Source organism: Mirounga angustirostris, unplaced genomic scaffold, assembly GCF_029215605.1.
Source record: "Mirounga angustirostris isolate CCGP_5_RB_7025 unplaced genomic scaffold, mMirAng1.0.hap1 SCAF_14, whole genome shotgun sequence".
Lineage (NCBI taxonomy): Eukaryota > Metazoa > Chordata > Mammalia > Carnivora > Phocidae > Mirounga > Mirounga angustirostris.
This window is the reverse complement of record NW_026991722.1, coordinates 21,100,927-21,124,904: the sequence shown is the minus strand read 5'-3', so window position 1 is coordinate 21,124,904 and position 23,978 is coordinate 21,100,927. Positions and strand designations below refer to the sequence as shown.

The following is a 23,978-nucleotide window of genomic DNA, read 5'->3' as shown; positions in this document are numbered from 1 at the left end:
CTCTTTCCTGGGGAAAAATCATCCATTTTTCTCCTTCATGGATAACTCCAATAGGCATTCAAGTATTCTGTCACAACTCTTGTTTCAAAACACCCTCATTGGATACCACTTTCCCCTCCAGCAGAAGCTCATCCCTCTCCCTTCCTGAAAAACTCTTTTAAAATGTGTTTATACCTACATTTTCCTCTTTATAATCTTTGTAATCTTCCTTATTAGTTTTAATGAGATTTTCACAGTTTCTCTCCACTTAAAACCACAGTTGCAAGGTGAAATGAGTAATCTCCACATTATCAAAATAAATCATCAATTTTCAGATGCTCAGCAAAATTTGACATAGCATCTCACTTTTTTTTTTTTTTTACTGAAACACTTTTTTTTTCACTTGGGTTATGACATAATAAATGCTCCTGGTTTTCTTCCTATCCTACTGGCTGCTCCTTCTCAGTATCTTTTACTTATTCCTCCTCTTACTCCCAATCTGAGTCAGAGTGCCCCAGGGCTCAGTCTTCAGCCTTCTCTCTTCTGCCTATCTCGCTCTTTTGATGATGTCATCTGGTTCTGATGGCCTAATGCCATCCAAATGTTGATAAATCCCAAATTTTATCTCTAACTTGATCTCTTATCAGAATCCATATCAACTTTCATATCAACCATTGACTCAATTTCTCCATATGGGTGTGTAATAGGCAAGTCAGCTATGTTCAGAATGGAAATCCTGCTTTTCATAATTCCCTCCCCCCCACTCCAAACTCGACCCTCCTACTGTTTCCCCTTTTTCAATAAATGGTATCACAGTTCATCTATTTACTCTTGTTCAAAACTCTAATTTCATGCTCTTTTATCCAAATTTCATCACATCCCAAATTCAGTCTTTCATCAATCCTATAGTTCTTGCTTACAATAACTGTCCCAAAGCCAACTATTTCCCATCTCTACTGCTGTCCTAAACTATGCCACCGTCAACTATTTCAGATTATAGACTGTAGCTCTAAGCTCATAATTAATCTCTTAGCTCTTTCTCCTATGGTAAGTTATCTACAGAGCAGTCTTTCAATGTGTGCATTAGATCATGTCACTCCTCTTGATTTCCCATCATATGCAGAACAAAATCCATGATTTTACCATGTCCTACAAGGCCTCCTGTGATAAAACCTCTGGACACATCTCTCACTTCATCTCCTGCTACTACTCTAATCCATTTCAGCCTCATAGCCTTCCTCTCTGTTCTTTGGATAATAACACACATCCAGGGGTGCCTGGGTGGCTCAGTCGTTAAGCGTCTGCCTTCGGCTCAGGTCATGATCCCAGGGTCCTGGGATCAAGCTCCACATCAGGCTCCCTGCTCTGCAGGAAGCCTGCTTCTCCCTCTCCCACTCCCCCTGCTTGTGTTCCCTCTCTCGCTGTGTCTCTGTCAAATAAATAAATAAAATCTAAAAAAAAAAAAAAAAAGTAACACACATCTAAACTCAAGGACTTTTCACTTGCTGTTCCCTTTCCCTAGAATTTCTTTTCGTAGATAATTACATGGCTTTTTCTTAATTTCATTCAAGTCTGCATTCAATGGCCACCATCACGGGTCTTCCCTGACTATTGTCTAACACAGCATTTTTGGTCACTCTCTGCTCTGTTCTGCTTCATTTTTCTTTAGCAAGGTGAATGACCATCCTGCTTTCATTTTTTGTATTTGCTTATTTATTATGTATTCCCCATATTGTAATCTCTATAAGGGTAGAGATTTTGCCTCTTTGATCATCTCATATCCTCAATGCTCAGAACAGAGCCTGGTGCAATTAACAAGCTCCAGGGGAGACAACTTAGGTGAATGAATTAACGGCTGCTTCTTTCTACTTTACTAGATGTCATGTTTCCTCCACGCTCTAATAGTACAAAAATTGTTATGGAATTTATAATGAATTCCAACTGTTCAACTCATGGGTTAGATATAATTTTTATGCCTGTTTCACTAATAAGGGAACTGAAGCTTGGAGAGTTTAAGTACCTAGCTTTTTGTCATACAGCAACTCAGTGGCAGAAGCAGAATTTGGACTCAGAAGGTCTGGCTTCAGAGTTCTGAGCTCCTAATCAGTAAGCTCCCTGCTGCACTACTCTGTGAAGCCATTGTCCTTCTTTCATTCCTTTTACTACATGGAGAGTCACTGTACTCTAAGCTGCCTCTCTTTTCCCCTCCAACCACTTTCCTCTTGTAACGAAGTTCTGTGTGTGCCAATCTTCTATAGCTTTCTTCTTAAAAAATCATTGTGCTTCATGTGTCAACTATACTCAAATTAAAAAAAAAAAAATCCTCTGTGGACCTTTATGTTCCATCTATAACTTCCTTATCCAGTAAGTTCCCATATCTTGTTGATTTGATTTTTCTCCCACAATATCTTTTCAATCCCTGGCTACCTTCCTATTCCCCAGAGTCATATGTTAATTCTCTTCTTTATGACTTCACACCTGAACCGTCAAAACAGCATCACAATGAGTCTTAGCCCCTTCTAGCCTCTTCCATACTCTTTGATCATATAGAGGTAGATAGATAGATAGATAGATAGATAGATAGATAGATAGATATAGAAAGATATATAGATATATCCGAGACTCCTGCCAAGCTAGACTAATTGCCAATCCATAAATATAATTGCCCCTTCTTTGTTTTTCCCTCTGAACATTGCTCTCCTTTTGGAATGACTCAGTGGCTATCTGTACCTAACAAAGTTGTATGCATCACTTTCAAAGTGATGCTCTCGTAAATTCTTTCTCTTCTGAATGTTGTATCCAGAAATGATGGCTTCCTTTCTCATGTTTGAATAGCATTTCTTTCTACTGCTTTTGTGGCATTAATTACACATAGTGCTGCCTCATATGCTTCGGTATTCAAGTCGAAATCTTCCCTCTTCTAACAGGTTGTGAATTACTTCACGATAGGGAGGGAATGTATCTAATTCATCCTCACATTCATACATTGTATAGCTCAATACTAGCACAAAATTGGTGCTTGCTAAATATCTGTCAAATCACTGAATGAATAAGTATATGCATTATATGAATGCCTTGTATTTGTAACACAACAGTTTAGGGAACTTTTTTTTAATCAGTTATAGTTGAATATCTTCTAATAGGATTTTATGATATATTAAGGGCAGTTAAAATTGTTTTCATTAAATAGGAAAGGCACTAATGAGCTTAGGAAGAAGGAAAAATGAAATGAAATCTAACAAATATTGAGAATTTCTGAATATTATTCACTTGCTAAGTAACTTGCTAATTACTATTTCATTAAATCCTCATAATATTATCATGTGGTGAGATTATCCTGATTTTGCAGACAGCAAACAAAGATTCAAACAGCTTACTGACTCACTCCAGGAGATAACCTGGGCAACCTCTGAACTTCTATGGTATACTGCTTTTTCAAGGATGAAGATGCCTTGAATGCCTTGTATTATATGTATCCTTTTTTTAAAAGAATTTTTTTGACAATAGCATCTCCAATTTACAAACATGCAAACTAAGGTTCTGAGAGTATGAACCCCAAACCTGTGCTTAATCTGGCCACCACATTGTGCTGCCTTATGTTGTCACCTGGAGCTCAGAGTTGCTCTATTTTGTTGCCTAAAACAACAAACCTTTCCTTATTCCTAGAGTCTTACTCTATATGAATGGAGGCCTTAAAATGACCAGCAATTAATTTTGTTTTTATTTTAAAATTATCTTATATTATGGGTACATTATTTTAAACAGTTAAATAGATTTACAAAATGTGTAAGGATTTTGTGACCCAGCAATCCCATTCTTATACCTATTTTGCTCTTGGGTATATACCCAGCAGAATTACATAATACGTTCACCAAAAGACACATGCAAGAATATGTGTGGCAGTCCTCATCATATCATATCTTTATTACATTGTAACATATTCACACAGTGGAATGCCATGCAGCAGTGAAAATTAATGAACTAAAATGTCAAAAATGATAAGGAGAATCTTGCAGATAAAAGGTTATAAGACAGAAACCTAACATCTGTGTGATTCAACTTATGTAAAATTCAAAAACAGGCAAAATAATCTATGGGGTTAGAATTCTGAAGAGGAGTTACTCTTGATGGGAGGTGATTAGTGACCAGAAGAGAACATGGGGAAACTGGATAATGTTCTATTTCATGCCCTGGGTATGGTTACAAGGCATTTCACTTTGGAAAATCCCTAAGCACTACTTTGGATATTCCATGTTTTCAATACATATATTATACTTAAATAAAACTTCAATAAGAAAGGAAGAGTTGATAGAAAATATATCTTTTGAAGTAACTTCATCACATTATATTCTTTGTCATCTCCAAACTCTGTGTTGGTAAAACTCTATCTAATGAAAAGAAATGACTTCAACATATAATCAAAGTTGATTTTAAAATAAATTCTTTAGCTTTCTGATAAATAAAATAAGCTCTTTGCAACTGACATGATTGATAGGCCTCAGATAGCTCTGCTGAACAAATTGTAGATCTCTATCTTGACAGAGCAATGATTTCATGCAGTATAGTAGATACATTTTCTGATGGCCCCACTTGCAGTTACTTAGATTTATCAAGTCTTATCTAGCGAGTCTTCTATAAACCACATCACAGCGCCATGCTGATTTCTAGTCACCTGTATGAAGATGTTTGCTGTTCCACTTAAGAATCATTAGTTTTGTAAGACGATTTTTCCTCTCTTCCTTGACATTTCTCATCATGCTCTATAAAATGTAACTTAGCAGATCAAATATAGACTATCTGAAGTGCATTTTCATTTTTTCAAATCCATGGGGAAATGTATTTAATTTCATTGGAGTGCAAAAATCTGTTTATTTGTCTAAGATTTGTCAACGTATTGGTTGAAAACATGATGTGACGTATGTGGCTCCTTACTCCTGAACACATTTCACAGCTAAGTAAGCTAATGCTTGTGAGAAACATACCAGCTCAGAACACAGGCAAGAGAACCCAGGTATTTTGATTTTCTGATTCAGTGTGCTTTGTTGTAAAATGGTGGCAAAGGCTGACAATTTTTACAATGGCCAAAGAATTATACTACAAATGAAATTACTTATAAGAAATCAGGAGCATCAAGTATAACTTTCCTGAATTTGTAAAGGGTATATAAGGGTCAGATGATGGGTTTCCAGGAATCAGACTCTGAGACAGAATTTCAAATACAGGCAATTTATTAGCAAGTGCTTTCTGGAATAACACCTGTGAGGGTAAGTGATGCAGGATTGGGAGGAGGGAGAAATGGAACTGGTGGTGTAGGTTTTTTTTTTGTTTTTTTTTTAAAGATTTTTTTTTAAATTTATTTATTTGACAGAGAGAGACACAGCGAGAGAGGGAACACAAGCAGGGGGAGTGGGAGAGGGAGAAGCAGGCTCCCCGCTGAGCCGGGAGCCCAATGCGGGGCTCGATCCCAGGACCCTGGGATCATGACCTGAGCCAAAGGCAGACGCTTAACGACTGAGCCACTCAGGCACCCCTGGTGGTGTAGTTTAATGGGGGCTTCAGCTGACCCCACAGGTTCTTCTGGTGATGGATTGTCCTTCAGAGTTGTCCCAAAGGAGAGTTCTGGACTTGGTCTCCAATCTTGTCTCGATTTTGATGCAGGCTGCCCCCCGCAAGAAATGGGGTGTAATCTTGGGTGAGCAACTTCTTTGGGTGAGAGCCATTCCTAGAAAGAGGTAGATTTACTTACATTTATTTCTAGTAATTTATTACTTGATGGAACATAAGTATTTGTTTGACCTTGGATCCCCTTTCCATTTTCGAACAGGGTTTTCTTCTGGAAAATGCTGGAGGAGAGGAGGGGAATCAGAACTAGGAAGAATTTAGATTGAAGCAGATGACTTTTAAGATCACATGAGTTAAAAAAAATTCTGATAATTTAACGTATGAAAGTTTGTTAGGCAGAATTCTCTTGAATTTCATTTTTTTTTTCTGTTTCCCTGTACATCTTTGAGGGGAAAAAATATAGTATCAGCTTTTAAAGGAAAAAAGAAGTCTCAAAAAAAGTGGCCTGAAGCATGTAGTAAAAAGACTGAGGCAAAGGAAGGCATATAGTTTTGCTTTTGTGATAGCTTAGGAACTGCTTATGACTACTGGTTTGGGGCTTTCTAGAACATTTACTGTGAAAGCCAACTCTTTTTTTCCCCCATTCCCACCATCTGCTTTAGTCACTTGATTGCAGAACTCAAACAATGGATTGGAGAAGCTATTGAGAAGTGAAATAAAGCTGCATGAGAAAAAGCAGACTTTAAAAACTAGAGTTCTGTTGGCTGAGGATATGAGGATAATTCTAACCTCTGAAACATTTGATTCTAAGTCACAATCCTTGTGTGAAACTTGCATTCATGGTGTAAGAAGCCAGTATCCTAAGACTGGTCCCTGCTTAACAGGTTTTAGAACTGGGCATTCATTCCATCACCCTGCAGCCCCTGTGAATGCCCACATCTGACCAAGAGTGCTTTTCTTAGGAGTAATGAGTGCTAACAACTCTTCTAGTTCCATCGTAAACACCAACACATACAAATTTTCAACTATTCGGAACTATGGGAACAGTGGCAAGAAAGAGAAAGTTAAAAGCTCACTTAAATTTGCATTAGAAATGATGTCATTGTCTAATATGTTTGTAACTCCAAATAATAATTTGATCATTACATTATTAAGACCAGTTTTTGTTCTTTGAGTCTTGAATGGTGTACTTCATTCTTCCTCTTACTGTGAGCTTCTGCAGGAGGTAGTATTTTTTATGTACCTCTGTATCTCCCATGTGTGTAAATGGCACAGTTGTTGATGAATGAGAGTTGAAAACCCAGAGGTTGTTTCTTGGTAGTTCCATAAGCAAATGACTTGTTAAATAAAATTAATTGATTGGTAATTCCACTGGATTATCAAAATCAGCAGGTCAGTAGGATTGTGCAGACAAGGTCAAGATATGGCTTTTAAGCTCAAAAAGGTACTCTGGGGAATATGCAATGTGTTTTTAGGGAGGATTTTGCAAGGCAAAAAAGTGGTTTATCAGAGATATAGAAATAATCAAGAATGCTTCTGATGAAGAATTGGTGAAGGTAAAGAATTTTGGATGATGGAGTACAAAAGGAACACAAGCATAGCTTTTGGAAAGGTTTCCTAGAGCAATATGAAAAATAAGAATCCCTTGCTTTTTAAGATTTGTGTCACCTAATTCTTTTTTAATTCCTAATGTCTTAGATAGCTCTACAACAAAACACACCATCTTTTATTCCAAGACTTTTCTCATCTGAGTAAGTCTTTTGGGCAGTCCAGGGTAACTTGTAAAAGACTAAGGCAGATATTCTCACTGTGTCTTGAGAAAGTCACTGATGTGCAGAAAAGGGAGGTGTGGTGACTCAAGCTCATCTCAAATGATTCATTTGGACCCAGATCAGAGGTTCCCTTTCCTGTGGTCTCGTCTTCTGTCTGATGTTCATGGCGTCAAAATGTACACTCAGCTGTTGACTATCCAGACTTCATAGCCATGTCTCGTTTGAGAAAATCTCAGTTGAGAAGGGTCAGACAGAAGTGAACAAGGCTGTAGGAGGCTGTATGAGTTTTCAAGTCTCCTGCTGACAGTGTCCTCCATCTGATCTCAGTACATCTTCATAGTTACCCTATGGTGGGTAGTGGTCCGGTCACCTCCACATCAAACCTCATCTTCAGGCTGGCTAGGTCTAAATAAACGAGGCCTTCCCTTAGCTCATAAAGGACAGAACAAAAATCTGAACCTAGATTTTGTTTTATAATCATAATTCCAGTTATTTTCCTCTGCCAGGGGAAGAATTTTCCTATCTAATCTCAAAAATCTTAGTGTTATATTTCCCTCAGGTTCAAATTTGAGTTAAAACCTACCATTTAGGGGTGCCTGGGTGGCTCAGTCAGTTAAGTGTCTGCCTTTGGCTCAGGTCATGATCCCAGATCCTGGGATCGAGCCCTGAGTCAGGCTCCTTGCTCAGTGGTGGGGAGTCTGCCTCTCCCTCTCCTTCTGCCCCTCCCCTGTTCATGCTCTCTCTCTCTCAAATAAATAAACAAAATCATGAAAAAAAAAAAAAAACCCTACCATTTAGTTACCTCTATCTTAATGTATTGAACTCTTTTCTTGAATGTAAGACAGGATGTTTTTGTTTTTTTATAGAAGTATACATTTTTGACAATGAGAATAATTTTCAGCATCTTGGTAAAATATTCGGTTTATCTTTTAAGTGGTCATATTTTAAATTTTGGGTTTTTATAAAAGATTTATTTATTTGGAGAGGGGGGAACAGATGAAGAGGGAGAGAGAATCCCAAGCAGACTCCACGCTGAGGTTGACACGGGGCTCAATCTTGCAGCCCTGAGATCATTACGTGAATCGAAACCAAGAGCTTAACCGACAGCACCACCCAGGTGCCCCTAAAATTTGGTTTATTTTTAACAGATTTTTTGAGGTATAATTGGTGTATACAAAACTGTACATATTTAATGTATACAATTTGGTAAGTTTGGACATATGCATATACACATGAAACCATCACCATGATTAAGATAATATACCTGTAAAAGGGGTATTTTAAACAGCATTTCCCTGTTATATGACATTTGGCTCAATCTTAGGATCTGTTGGATCCCTGCAGATTGATAACAATAAGCAGCATTTTTGAAGGGCTGACTCCTGACCCTCCACTCTATTATACTTCTCTATGGTTAATCTCTTCAATCCTCACAGCCATACCATAACATTGGTACTATTACCATCTCCACTTCACAATGAGAAAACTAAGAAACAATGACCTTAAATAACTTGCTCGGGTTAACGCATAGTTATCTATTACTGCATAACACATTACCTCCAAAACGTAGCAACGTAAAACAATCACTCATTTTCTCAACAGCTTCCATTATGTCCACAGGTTTGCCAGCATGTTCTCCAGACATGACTCCTGGCTCCTCCCAGGATGAGTGATCTAAAAGAGTGGGACAGAGGGACGCCTGGGTGGCTCAGTCAGTTAAATGTCTGCCTTTGCCTCAGGTCATGAGCCAGGGTCCTGGGATCAAGCCCCACATCGGGCTCCCTGCTCAGCGGGGAGCCTGCTTCTCCCTCTTCTCCTCCCCCTGCTTGTCCTCTCTCTCTCCGACAAGTAAATAAATAAAATCTTTTAAAAAATAAAAATAAAACAGTGAGAGAGGACAACCTTTTTCTTTTTATGTCTTTTATTTCACATCAGAAGACCAATTTTAATGAATGCTTTCATATAAAAATAGCATTGTTCAGGGAACAAAGTTTTTTTTTGTTTTTTTAACTTTTTAATTTAAATTCAATTTAATTAACATAGACTGTATTATTAGTTTCAGAGGTAGAATTTAGTGATTCATCAGTTGCATATAACACAATGAGCTCATTACTTCAAGTGCCCTCCTTAATGCCCATCACCCAGTTACCCCATCACCCCACCTACCCAGTGCTCATTACTTCAAGTGCCCTCCTTAATGCCCATCACCCAATTACCCCATCACCCCACCTACCTCCCCTCCTGCCACCCTCAGTTTGTTTCCTATAATTAAGAGTCTCTTATGGTTTGCCTCCCTCTCTGCTTTCATCTTACTTTTCCTTCCCTTCCCCTATGTTCATCTGTTTTGTTTCTTAATTTCCACGTAGGAGTAAAATCCTATGGTATTTGTCTTTCTCTGACTGACTTATTTCACTTAGCATAATATCCTCCAGTTCTATCCGTGTCATTGCAAATGACAAGATTTTATTCTTTTTGATGGCCGAGTAATATTCCATTGTACATATACACCACATCTTCTCTATCCATTCATGTGTCGATGGCCATCTGGGCTCTTTCCATATTTTGGCTATTGTGGACATTACTGGTATGAACACTGGGGTGCAGGTGCCCCTTCGGATCACTATGTTTGTATCCTTTGGATAAATACTTAGTAGTGCAATTGCTGGCTCGTAAGATAGTTCTATTTTTAACTTTTTGAGGAACCTCCATAGTGTTTTCCAGAGTGGCTGCATCAGTTTGCATTCCCACCAAAGTGTAAGAGGGTTCCCCTTTCTCCGCATCCTCACCGACATCTGTTGTTTCTTGAGTTGTTAATTTTAGCCATTCTGACTGATGTGAGGTGATATCTCATTGTGGTATGTCCTTGTGGTTTTGATTTATTTCCCTGATGCCAAGTGATATTGAGCATTTTTTCATGTGTCCGTTGGCCATTTGTACGTCTTCTTTGTTAACCTGGTTTTGGAAGTGGAATTTCTTCTGCATTTGTCCTGCATTCCACTGGTAATCAGACCAATCCTGGCGAAATGTGTCAGGGAAGCCACCAGGATGTGAATACCATGCATTGGGACTCTATTGGAGGCATCTCAGATACTGGCTGTAACATGTACTCACTACCAAGAGCCAGAACTAGATCATGAACCCAGGCAGTTTGACCTCAGTGCTTGGGCTCTTTGCCATGCTGTAGAGAATAATGACAGAACACATATTTGTGAATATTCATACGTTTCCTGAGGGGAGTATGAGGATATTGGTGGAGTTCGTGGATATTCCATGACAAGTACTTGTCAAAGAACACCTGAAACTGTGAAGGAGACGAAAATATTTAACAAGGGCAATAGACACTAAATTTCCAAAGAGTCCGGATGATATGTAGGTCATTGCAGAAAAGACGTGGTAAGGAGAGGCAGAATGAGAAATCATTTCACTTAAATTCTTTTCACTTCAAAATTTTATCTTTGTTCTTATTTTTCTACCCCTCCTCTTCAACACATCTCTCGACTCTGTCAAGTACCATATTGAGAAATACCTACAGAGGGTTTTATTTCTTAAAATTGTAGCTTAAAAAAAAAATCTCTACTTTAGATTTCCTATAGGTAGCATTTAGTGCCAACATTTTTAAGAACGTTGTAAAAGCTTTCGAATATCAATATGTTCTGTTCAAAGAGCTAAGTAATTTGGTGAGGGAATTTCTACTTGAAAAATCTTTGTGCATCAGTGTGAGATATAAATTCAATTGTCAGCAAGCTGTGTCAGAGCAGATTTCTTGTCATATTTGGCCACACAGCAGAGATTTATTGAAAATTCTTAATGATATCGGTTTCTGAGTTGTTTTACATAAACATAGCAGTGCGGTGAATGCTTTGAACAGTAGTGTGAGGGAGAGGGAGAGAGAGAGAATGTGTGTGTGTGTGTGTGTTTCTCTGTGTGTGTGTGTGTGTGTGTTTCTGGCTCTCAACCCTGACATGTGGGAGAAAAATACCAAACAGCATTTCAATACATAGTATTGTATCCAACTTACTTTAGAATGATTATTTCTGCAACAACTGTCTTCGAAGTAGGTGTAGACTTCTGTGCCTTTTTAGAAATGAATCATGAATCAAAATACTTCAAAACCAAAGCTTTGGAAAACAAACTATTCTATTTCATGCCAGGGAATAGAACAATGGGAATTGTTGAGATGCAGAAACATACAATGGATTTTTTATTTTTTAAAGAACTTTTATTATTTGTGAGCCATTTGTACCCAGGTCAGTAGTGAAAATGCAAAACTTAGAAAGGAAAATTCCTTTCTTCAGTAATGAAAGACTTGGAACTGGAATATAAATTTAGTCTCTTGGGTTCTCTTAGTTCTCTGATTTTATATTCTGTGACTTGCCAAATTATTTTATGTTTCTCCATTCCAGGATATATTTATGAAATTCTTTTTCTAAATGTATTATAAAATATTGGTTAAGTTCACATAATACTATTGGTAAGGAAATGTGCGCAATTTGTGGAGTTGGGTGCCTTCTATATCTAGGGAAACTATGGTTGTCACATTTATTTATGGGTGAAAATTGTCAACACAGAGACGGCTTTACAATCTGGCAATCAACATTAATGACTATGCAGTGATCCCATTTGATCAGTAAGATGGGTGAAATCATTAAATTGACTGCCTGGGAGACTGAGAGTTTAAGTTTCCTGAATATAGACATTATGTTATCATATGGCTCTTATTTACAAATGTGTTCAAGTCCATTATTAATACTATTATTACTATAATAACTGTACACCCCAGGAAACTAAATAATACATCAAACCACTTAAATAGTCTCTAGTGGATTAAAATGACAGATTTCTAAATATTACTTCTAGAAAATCCTACTTATTAACTCACTTGAAAAATATAAAGTATCTCTATCACTGTACTATGAGAGATACAAAGACTACAAAATTACAACCTCTTTCTTTAAGGAATTTAGAATCTCTGATTCTTTTTACAATTTTCCCTGTCATCTTTTTTCTTTTCCATTTTCTGGAGTCTGTTCATGTGTTTGTTTATCCACAATTTACTCTTTGTAAATATCTTTATAGGATATTGTGTTATATATCACTTATTCTCAAATTTTCATTCAATTCTTCCCAAAAATAATTTAGAAAACTTTGTAGCACTCAAACATTTTTTAATTTAACATCTAAAACAGTTTGTTATAAATGTCCGTGAAGGATGTAATTTCTTTGGTATACCACTCTTTTAAATAAATCCAAATGCATAGAAATACCATAGCAATTTGATATCCACCATCATCCATTTACAAAATACATGAGGAAGCTTCTTTTTAACTGAGAAGAATTTACACATTTCTCCTTGAGCTAGTACCTACAATTCACTCTCCCAACAGAATAATATACAAATGTCATCTGTCTTTATGTCTTTTATTGATCATCTATCTTATTTCTTTGCAATATAATATTTTTATAAACTGAAATTATTTGTGTATTATTATAAACTTATGTGAGCATAAGTTTAGGTTTAACTGCTGGGTTTTTTTCTTCGGAGTTGAGTTAACATTACAATTAGTATTTTTTTTAATTTAATTTAATTTTTATTATGTTATGTTAGTCACCATACAGTACATCATTAGTTTTTGATATAGTGTTCCATGATTCATTGTTTTCGTGTAACACCCAGTGCTCCATGCAGTACGTGCCCTCCTTAATACCCATCACTGGGCTAGCCCATCCCCCCATCCCCCACCCCTCTGAAACCCTCAGTTTGTTTCTCAGAGTCCATAGTCTCTCATAGTTCCTCTCTCCCTCTGATTGCCCCCCCTTCATTTTTCCCTTCCTTCTCCTAATGTCCTCCATGACTATTCCTTATGTTCCACAAATAAGTGAAACCATATGATAATTGACTTTCTCTGCTTGACTAATTTCACTTAGCGTAATTTCCTCCAGTCCCATCCATGTTGATGTAAAAGTTGGGTATTCATCCTTTCTGATGGCTGAGTAATATTCCATTGTATATATGGACCACATCTTCCTTATCCATTCATCTGTTGAAGGGCATCTCGGCTCTTTCCACAGTTTGGCTATTGCGGACATTGCTGCTATGAACATTGGGGTGCATATGGCCCTTCTTTTCACAACATCTGTGTCTTTGGGGTAAATACCCAGCAGTGCAATTGCTGGGTCATAAGGTAGCTCTATTTTTAATTTTTTGAGGAACCTCCACACTGTTTTCCAAAGTGACTGTACCAACTTGCATTCCCACCAACAGTGTAAGAGGGGTTCCCCTTTCTCCACAACCGCTCCAACATTTCTTGTTTCTTGCCCTGTCCATTTTTGCCATTCTCACTGGTGTAAGGTGGTATCTCAATGTGGTTTTGATCTGAATTTCCCTGATGTCTAATGATGATGAACATTTTTTCATGTGTCTCTTAGCCATTTGTATGTCTTCTTTTCAGAAGTGTCTGTTCATGTCTTCTGCCCATTTTTTGACTTGATTATTTGTTTTTTGGGTGTTGAGTCTGAGAAATTCTTTATAGATCTTGGATATATAGCCCTTTGTCTGTAGTGTCATTTGCAAATATCTTCTCCCATTCTGTGGGTTGCCTCTTTGTTTTGATGACTGTTTCCTTTGCTGTGCAGAAGCTTTTTATCTTGATGAAGTCCCAAAAGTTCATTTTTGCTTTTGTTTCACTAGTTTTTGGAGATGTATCTTGAAAGAAGTTGCTGTGGCCGATGTCAAAGAGGTTACTGCCTATGTTCTCCTCTAGGATTTTGATGGATTCCTGTCTCACATTGAGGTCTTTCATCCATTTTGAGTTTATCTTCGTGTATAGTGTTAGAGAATGGTCGAGTTTCATTTTTCTGTATGTAGCTGTCCAATTTTCCCAGCACCATTTATTGAAGAGACTGTCTTTGTTCCATTGCATATTTTTTCCTGCTTTGTCGAAGATTATTTGACCATAGAGTTGAGTGTCCCTATCTGGGCTCTCTATTCTGTTCCATTGGTCTATATGTCTGTTTTTGTACCAGTACCATGCTACCTTGATGATCACTGCTTTGTAATATAGCTTGAAATCGGGTAACGTGATGCCCCCAGCTTTGTTATTCTTTTTCAAAATTTCCTTGGCAATTTGGGGTCTTTTCTGATTCCATACAAATTTTAGGATTGTTTGTTCCAGCACTTTAAAAAATGTCATTGGAATTTTGATCGGGATGGGGTTGAAGGTATAGATTGCTCTGGGTAGCACAGACATTTTAACAATGTTTATTCTTCTGATCCATGAGCATGGAATGTTTTTCCATCTTTTTGTGTCTTCTTCAATTTCTTTCATGAGTGTTCTGTAGTTCCTATAGTATAGATCCTTTACCTCTTTGGTTAGGCTTATTCCAAGGTATCTTATGGTTTTTGGTGCTATTGTAAATGGAATCGTTTCTCTAATTTCTCTTTCTACAGTTGCATTGTTAGTGTATAAGAAAGCAACTGATTTCTGTGCATTGATTTTGTATCCTGCCACATTACTGAATTGCTGGATGAGTTCTAGTAATTTGGGGGTGGAGTCTTTTGGATTCTCCACATAAAGTATCATGTCGTCTGCAAAGAGAGTTTGACTTCTTCTTTGCCAATCTGAATACCTTTTATTTCTTTTTGTTGTTTGATTGCTGTTGCTAGGACTTCTAGTACTATGTTGAACAATAGTGGCGAGAGTGGGCATCCTTGACGTGTTCCTGATCTTAAGGGAAAGGCTCTCAGCTTTTCCCCATTGAGGATGATATTTGCTGTGGGTTTTTCATAGATGGATTTTATGAAATTGAGGAATGTTCCCTCTATCCCTATACTCTGAAGAGTTTTAATCAGGAAAAGATGCTGTATTTTGTCAAATGCTTTTTCTGCATCAATTGAGAGGGCCATATAGTTCTTCTCTCTCCTCTTATTAATGTGTTCTATCACATTGATTGATTTGCGAATGTTGAACCACCCTTGCATCCCTGGGATAAATCCCACTTGGTCGTGGTGGATGATTCTTTTAATGTATTGTTGGATCCTATTAGCTAAGATTTTGTTGAGAATTTTGGAATTCATATTCATCATGGATATCGGCCTGAAATTCTCCTTTTTGATGGGGTCTTTGCCTGGTTTGGGGTTTAAGGTAATGCTGGCCTCATAGAATGAGTCTGGAAGGTTTCCTTCTGTTCCTATTTTTTGAAACAGCTTCAGGAGAATAGGTATTATTTTTTTCTTTGAATGTTTGGTAGAATTCCCCAGGGAATCCATCAGGCCCTGGGCTCTTGTTTTTTGGGAGGTTTTTGATCACTGCTTCAATCTCGTTACTGGTTATTGGCCTATTCAGGTTGTCAATTTCTTCCTTTTTCAGTCTTGGGAGTTTATAGTTTTCCAGGAAGGCATCCATTTCTTCCAGGTTGCTTAATTTATTGGCATATGGTTGTTGTTAATAATTTCTAATAATTGTTTCTATTTCCTTGGTGTTAGGCGTGATCTCTCCCCTTTCATTCATAATTTTATTAATTTGGGTCCTTTCTCTTTTCCTTTGGGTAAGTCTGGCCAGTGGTTTATCAATCTTATCAATTCTTTCAAAGAACCAGCTTCTAGTTTTGTATTATTATCAATATGACTCTTGATTTTGATTAACAGTTGACTTATGTAGTTGGCTGCTCCCATGTTGGGGGCATAGATATTTACAATTGTTAGATCTTCTTTTTGGATAGACCCTTTAAGAATCATATAGTGTCCTTCTGTGTCTCTAACTACAATCTTTAGCTTAAAATCTAATTTGTCTGATATAAGAATTTCTACCCCAGCTTTCTTTTGAGGTCCATTGGCATGGAAGATGGATCTCCATCCCTTAACTTTCAATCTGGATGTATCTTTAGGTTCAAAATGAGTCTCTTGTAGACAGCATATGGATGTGTCCTGCCTTTTTATCCAATCTGCAATCCTGTGCCATTTTATGGGAGCATTTAGGCTGGTCATGTTGAGAGTGATTATTGAAAGATATGAATTTATTGTCATCATGTTGGCTGTGAAGTCCTTGTTTCTATAGATTGTCTCTATAAATTTCTGTTCTATATCACTCTTGGGGTGTTTCTCCTTTTATAGAACCCCCCTTAATATTGCTTGCAGAGCCGGCTTAGTGGTCACATATTCTTTCAGTTTCTGCTGGTCTTGGAAGCTCTGCATCTCTCCATCCATTCTAAATGACAGCCTTGCCAGATAAGGTATTCTTGGCTGCATGTTCTTCTCATTTAGTACCCTGAATATGTCTTGCCAGCCCTTTCTGGCTTACCAGGTCTCTGTGGATAGGTCTGACGTTATTCTGATGTTCCTCCCTCTGTACGTAAGGAATCTCTTCCCCCTAACTGCCCTTAAGATGGTTGCCTTCATTCTAAGATTTGTGAGTTTTTCTATTACATACCTGGACGTTGGCCTGTTTTCCTTGATCTTGGGAGGGGTCCTCTCTGCCTCTAGGACAGGAATGTTTGTGTCATTCCCCAGATTAGGGAAGTTCTCAGCTACAATTTGCTCAAATATATCTTCTAGTCCTCTCTCTCTCTCTCTCTCTCTCCACACCCTCAGGGATCCCAATAATTCTGACATTGGAACGTTTCAAGGTGTCACTTATTTCTCTGATTCTGTTTTCATGGATTTTGAGTTGTTTCTCTGGGGCCTCCTCTTTTTCCTTCTTTTCTGTCAATTCGTTTTCTAGATCACTAATTCATTCTTCTGCCTCGCTTACCCTAGGTGTTAGATTATCTAGATTAGATTGGATCTCATTGATAGCATTTTTAAGTTCTGCCAGTTCAGCTTTCATTTCTGCCCTTAGAGACTCTATGTTGCCATTAATCGATTTCTCCATTCTAGCTGTCATCTTCATAACTGTTACCCTGAAATCCATTTCTGACATCTTGGTTATATCTGTATCCATTTGTAAATCTGTGGCAGAAGTCACAGTCTCTGAGTCTTTCCTATTTTGCAGGTTCCTCCTCCTAGTCATTCTGTTGAGGGAATGTACAGGGTCCAAATTATTGACCACAACCCAAGCAAGATGCACCTGTTTTATAGGGACCTTAGTGTTGTTGGCCTCTCTTCTGGGGGAGGGGCCTGCTGCGCTGTTACTTAGGCAACGCTGTTTGGGTGGAGTTGCCCTGCCCCCTGTTGGGGGGGGGATGGGCTCAGTGAAAACCAGTTTTGGGGGGCTTTTGTTCTCTGGTGGCTTTCCCTGGTGGCTTTCCGTGTCTCTTCAGGAGTCAGAGTAGAAGAGATCATTTCCAACCCTCTGCCTCAGAGCAGAGAGATCGCAGTCTGTTCTTCAATGAGCTCTCCAGGCCACACTATCTCTGTTTCTGTCTGTGCTGCTATAAACTGCAGCATCCTAGGTTGTGCACCCCTCAGCAGGGCTCCCAGTCCTCACCTCCAGGTCAGGGCATGGGGGCACGTCTCTGCCCTTTGTGTTCCTAACACCACAGCCGCCCCCAGTTCACACGTACAGCCCCACCGCTCCAGGTTTTAGTCTGGGGGGCTGCCCTAAAGTCCTTTCCCCGCCACAACCGGTCTGTGAGTCTGTGCCCCATCCCCAGCATGGGAGGCTATTGCTCACTGGCAGTGCAGGATTCCCACGGCTCCCTCCCCCTTCCATTTATCTTCTGATATCTGCCGCAGAATCACGGCTCCCCGCTTCATACCTTGAAACCAACTGTGTGCAATATCCTGTTTGTAGAGATCCAGATCTATCTTCTTACATCTCAGGCTGATTTCGTGGGTGTTCAGAGTGGTCTGGTAGATATCCAGCTCAATTCAGGGGACCAGTTGGAATAGGGTCCCCTAGTCCTCCGCCATCTTTTCCTCCTCAATTCTACAATTAGTATTTCTGTACAATTGTTTATAAAGTAAGATTTTATTAGAATTCTATCACTTAAATGACACAAATAAGGCTTTTTCTATACAATTATTGCATACATCTGTGGATGAATGTTACTTTTTGCATAAATTCTATTCCACTGTTTTATTTATCTGAACACTGAGAAACTTTATTTGCATATATGTGTGGGTGAGTGTTACAACAATAAGATTTTTACAGCAGTCACTCAATGATTTGAACTTCCAAATTACGTGCCAAAATCAGACTGTGAACTCTCATCTGAAGTTATTTTTTATAATATTTCAACAAACTAGATGTTGTCTTCCAATTATGCTGGAAGTAAAAATTTTAGAAACTGCTTGACTTTCAAAAGTATTTGTTACTCATTCAGGTTATTTGCTTTCTCATTTTTAAGAGGTACACCTGTTAGAAACTTTACCAAGATTTACAGAGTAATTATAAAATACATCTGCAAATTTTTTCCACTAAGAAGTACTTTATATAATATGGTATATTATGACAGGATTGGAAGCATTGAAATATCACTTACAATATACTGTTACCAATATAATTTTTTGAAAAATGCTTTTATTCTATTACAATCTTTTAGTTTGTAGTCATTTCATGGAAAACACCCATCATTTAACCTATTTGAAAGAGTTAGTCCTTATTGTGAAACCAATAGTGTTTCTTTTTTTAATTTTTCAATTCAAATAAACATGTTACTATATATTTCAAGGAGTATTATAAATACACTGAAAAATAAATTCCAGAATGCTAATTCAAAAGCTATTTTACTAGAAGCAGCCCTTTTGATTTAAAGTGTTGTATGTTTAATATAATGAATCTGCACTTTAAGTTAGAAAAAAAATTTTTAAATCTACATGTTACTTCTAACTAATTTAAAATAATGCAATATAATCTGTGTCAATGATCATGAAGTTACTTAGGTAAGAAGAATATGATAAAAAGAAAGGTTTTCCTTTGGTAAATGTGCATGCTCATGCATGTTAAACTCCAGTAATTGGAATTAGAGTGTAATTAAATAAAAATAATGCATATAATAGAACTAACTTTATTGATGTAATAGAAATATACTGCTGAAAATCATTCTAGTAGCTAGTTTAAATTGTATTTTTTGTTAATAAGAGGTAGGGAATACTAAATATTTTATAAGATGATGTAAGATGATCGACTTCAATTAGAATAAGTATTTTATAATGTGGCATAATTTAATAGATATTGAATAATGGAATTGAATAATGCTCAATACACCTAGGAAATATTATGTAAGATATTGATCTGTGGGTTTAAGCCAGTACCACTAAAAAATATTTGGTATTCCCAAACAACATGTAGTTATATTTAAATTAATGTGTCACTAAACTGTACTGTTTTGCTGTTCGAAGTCATTTTCTTTCCATTTAAATAAAAATCCTAAGTATGATTATTGAGACTATACCTTGCTTTTCTCTCTCCAGACTATCTCTCAACAGCATTACATTCTTTCACAGAATGAGCAGAAAATTCCTATTTCCATAGCTCACTTTACACAATATATTCAGTTTCTGAACAACCCAGCATTTCTAACACCACAGTTATTGCTTAAGAGAAAGAAAAAGGCAAAAACAAAACAAAACAAAAACCAGAGAGCCTTAACAAGGCTTTATGGTGGCTTGTTTCATTGTTTCTTTCTTTGAAACTGTGGAAAGTTTGAAATCTCAGGGTAATGCTCTGTAGTAAGGTGCTGGAGGAGGGAGCCGTCTTTTTTTTTTTTTTTTTTTTTTTTTTGATGTAGTGTTCCATGATTCATTGTTTACATATAACACCCAGTGCTCCATTCAGTACATGCCCTCTTTAATACTAATCACCAGGCTAACCCATCCCCCTACCCCCTTCCCCTCTAGAACCCTTGGTTTGTTTCTCAGAGTCCATAGTCTCTCATGGTTTGTCTTGCCCTCCGATTTCCCCCCTTCATTTTACCCTTCCTACTATCTTCTTTTTTTTTTTTTTACGTATAATGTATTATTTGTTCAGGAGCCGTCTTTTTTAGAGTAAGAAAGAGACTGTGGAAAGAGAGGCAAGTAAAGGAACCTACATGATGCTATGAAGAGTATTCATGGGTTTGAAGATGTGAAAATTTAGCCCTTTCCTTTTTTATTTGTTAGGTGGCTACCTAAGATAAATAATAATAATAACAACATCTCTTTTTTTGCAGCTGTCGTGAGTGCCATCCCTGTGCCAACCCTGGAAAGTGCCCAGTACCCAGGAATCCTTCCATCTCCCACGTGTGGATACCCCCACCCACAGTTTACCCTCCGGCCCGTGCCATTCCCCACACTGTCAGTGGACCGAGGTTTCGGAGCAGGAAAAAGTCAGTGTAATGCATTTTCCTTTCTTTTTACTAAGAACAAATGAATAATAACCAAGCATGTCTTGTTAAATGTATCACATTTTAATATTCTCATCCCTTGGGAAAATTGGTTTACCTCTGCCCTGGGTCAGAATCAAAGGACCAATTCTCTGGGAGTCTTTCCATAGACAATGTGGGAAGCTGTGGGGAAACAAAGATTAACTGGTTCAGTAAAACAATGATGTGATGGGTGCTTGAACTTAATATGTTGTCAACTAGGAAATGAATAATCAAGTGACTGTCCTCCAACATATTCTTGTGTAAGTGTCTGTTGGTTCTATTTAAAAGTGTGTCATTGATTCCTGATAAACTGATATTTAAATGAATGCCTTAGCTTTCTTTAATTAAATCAATTAAGCAATATCTTTTGACTTTTAATTAATAATTGTTGGAGAAAAAGATTTCCAAAGGAGTAATTCATTTGTTTTTGTATTATTACTACTTTTCTGATTTTAATGAAATATAGGTGACATAGAACATTGTGTAAATTTAAGGTTTACAATGTGTTGATTTATACACTTATGTATGACAAAATGATTACTACCATAAAATTGGTTAATGCCCCTCTCATGTCACATAATTGCCATTTCTCTTCTGTGGTGAGAATGTTTTAAATCTACTTTCTTAACAACTTTTGAGTATATAATACAGTATTATTAGCTATAATCACTATGCTGTACATTAGATGCCCAGAACTTAATCATCTTATAACTAGAAGTGTGTACTCTTTGACCCAACATCTCTCTTTTTTCCCTATCCCCCAGATCCTGGTAACCACAATTCTAGTCTCTATTTTTATGAGTTCATCTTTTTTAGGTTCTATATATAAGGGATATCATATAGTATCTTCTTTCTGTTCCTGACTTATTTCACTTAGCATAATGCCCTCAAGGTCCATCCATTTGTTGCAATTTCTTTCTCATAGCTGAATAATATTCCATTTTGTATATATACCACGTCTTCTTTATCCATACATCCATTGATGGATGCTTAGGTTGTTTCCATATCTTGGCTATTGTGAATAATGCTACAGTGAGCATGGGAGTGTGTATATGTCTTTAAGATCTCATTTTCATTTCCTTTGGATATATACCCAGAAGTGAGACTGCTGGATTATATAGTAGTTCTATTTTTAATTTTTTTTAGGACCTTCATACTCTTTTCCACAGTAGCTGCACCAGTTTACATTTTCAGCAACAGTTCACTCTTTTGTCCACATCCTTGCCAACATTTCTCTTGTCTTTTTGATGATAGCCATTCTAACAGGTATGAAGTGATACCCCATTGTGATTTTGATTTGCATTTCCCTGATAATTTGGTAAGGTCAAATACCTTTTCCACATATTTGCTGACCATTTATATGTCTTGTTTGGAAAAATGTTTATTCAGTTCTTCTGCACATTTTTAATCCAACTTTTTTTGCTATTGTATTGTGTGATTGTGTTACATATTTTGGATATCAACTGCTTATCAAATATGTGGTTGGCAAATATTTCCTCCCATTCTGTAAACTGCTTTTCATTTTGTTGATGGTTTTCTTTTAGCTGTACAGAAGTTTTTAATTTGATGTAATCCCATGTGTTTATTTTTGCTTTTGTTGCCTTTGCTTTTTGGTGTCAAATCTAAAAAGTCATTGCCAAAACCAGTGTCAAAGAGATTACCCCCTATGTTTTCTTCTAGGAGTTTGACAGTTTCAGGTCTTAAGTTCAAGTCTTTAATCCATTTGAGTTCATTTTTGTGTACAGCGTAAGAAATCCAGTTTCATTCTTTTTCAAGAGGCAATTCAATCTTCTCAATGCCATTTATTAAAGAGACTGCCCCTCACCCCCCGGTATATTCTTGGCTCTTTGGCATAAATTAATTGACCATGTATACAGGGGTTTATTTCCAGGCTCTCCATTCTGTTCCATTGGTCGGTATGCCTATTTTTATGTCTATACCATACTGTTTGACTATTATAGCTTTGCAGTATAGTTTGAAATCAGGAAGTGTGAAGCCTCCAGCTTGCTCTTCTTTCTCAATATTGGTTTGGCTATTTGGGGTCTTTCTGGTTCCATACAAATTTTGAGATGGTTTGTTCTATTTCTGTGAAAAATGCCATTGGATTTTTGATAGAGATTGCATTGACTCTGCAGATCACTTTGGGTAGTATGGAAATTTTAACAATATTAATTCTTTCAAACCATGAGCATGGAATATCTTTCCTTTTATTTATGTCTTCAATTTCTTTCATCAACATCTTATAGTTTTCAGTGTAAAGATCTTTTTCCTCCTTGGTTAAATTTATTCCTAAGTGTTTTATTCTTTTTGACACAATTGTAAAAGGGATTGTTTTTCTTAATTTCTCTTTCTGATAGCTCATTAGTAGCATATATAAATGTAACTGATTTTTGTGTATCGATTTTATATCCTGAAAGTAGTATTTCATTTGTTTTAAGGGAAGTAGGTATGGAGAGAGGCTCTCAATCTATTATATACACTCTGGTGGTTTCTCCTATGCCATTTGACTTTTTTTTCTTCTTCAAGCACAGCATTTTAAAATCAATTTTATGGCTTTCTTCTCTTAGTTAGGAACAGGTGACTCAGCAGCTCATGTGAGATAGGATGTTTTGTAATAGATAAGATGGTAACAGCAATAAAATATATTTGTGAGGTAAGCTATATTTTTTCCAACCCAACAGGGACAGCTCTAAGAAATCATAAATCATCTAGATGTAGCAAGGTTAGAATTAAAAGGCATCAAAAATCTGACAAGAGAGAATGAGATTTATTTTCCCTTTTCTCACTGCACATCATGTATACAGAATAGAGCTGTGTGCAGAAACTCAAGAAAAAATAGTTCCCCAAACCATATTGAACAGCATTAAATGAGAAAGATATGGGAAGTCCAAAAACCAAAATTTCCAAATCCTAGGACAACTAGGAAAGTGATTCCAGTCAAAGAATTCAGAACCCACAAGTCCCTTCCTCAGCTTCTGAAACAAACTCTCCCCAGCAGAAAAGAAAGGATTATAGTTTTTGTTTAGTTTTTCCCTCATCACATCACTGTCCATTGTTTTCTTTTTATTTCATCTATATTCTCTGACTTTAAAAGTGTGAGAAGGATGTGTAGCATGACCTTTATCTCTTCATTACACAAGACCAAGTCAAGCCAAAGTTCAGTACACTTTATTAAAGAAATTAACTATTTTATTTTATTATTTTTTAAAGATTTTATTTATTTATTTGACAGAGAGAGACATAGCGAGAGAGGGAACACAAGTAGAGGGACTGGTAGAGGGAGAAGCAGGCTTCCTACAGAGCAGGGCGCCCCATGTGGGGCTCGATCCCAGGACCCTGGGATCATGACCCAAGCCGAAGGCAGGTGCCTAATGACTGAGCCAC

At 37.1% G+C, this 23,978-nt stretch overlaps 1 protein-coding gene across 1 annotated transcript in view; it reads left to right on the top strand.

Annotated features, from left to right (window-relative positions):
• DCC (DCC netrin 1 receptor) overlaps nt 1-23,978 on the top strand; it is a 775,798-nt gene that overhangs the window by 706,269 nt on the left and 45,551 nt on the right. The window contains exon 26 of the mRNA XM_064578790.1: nt 20,400-20,555. Within this exon, the coding sequence (XP_064434860.1) occupies nt 20,400-20,555 (156 nt within the window). The remainder of the gene's footprint in view (nt 1-20,399; nt 20,556-23,978) is intronic.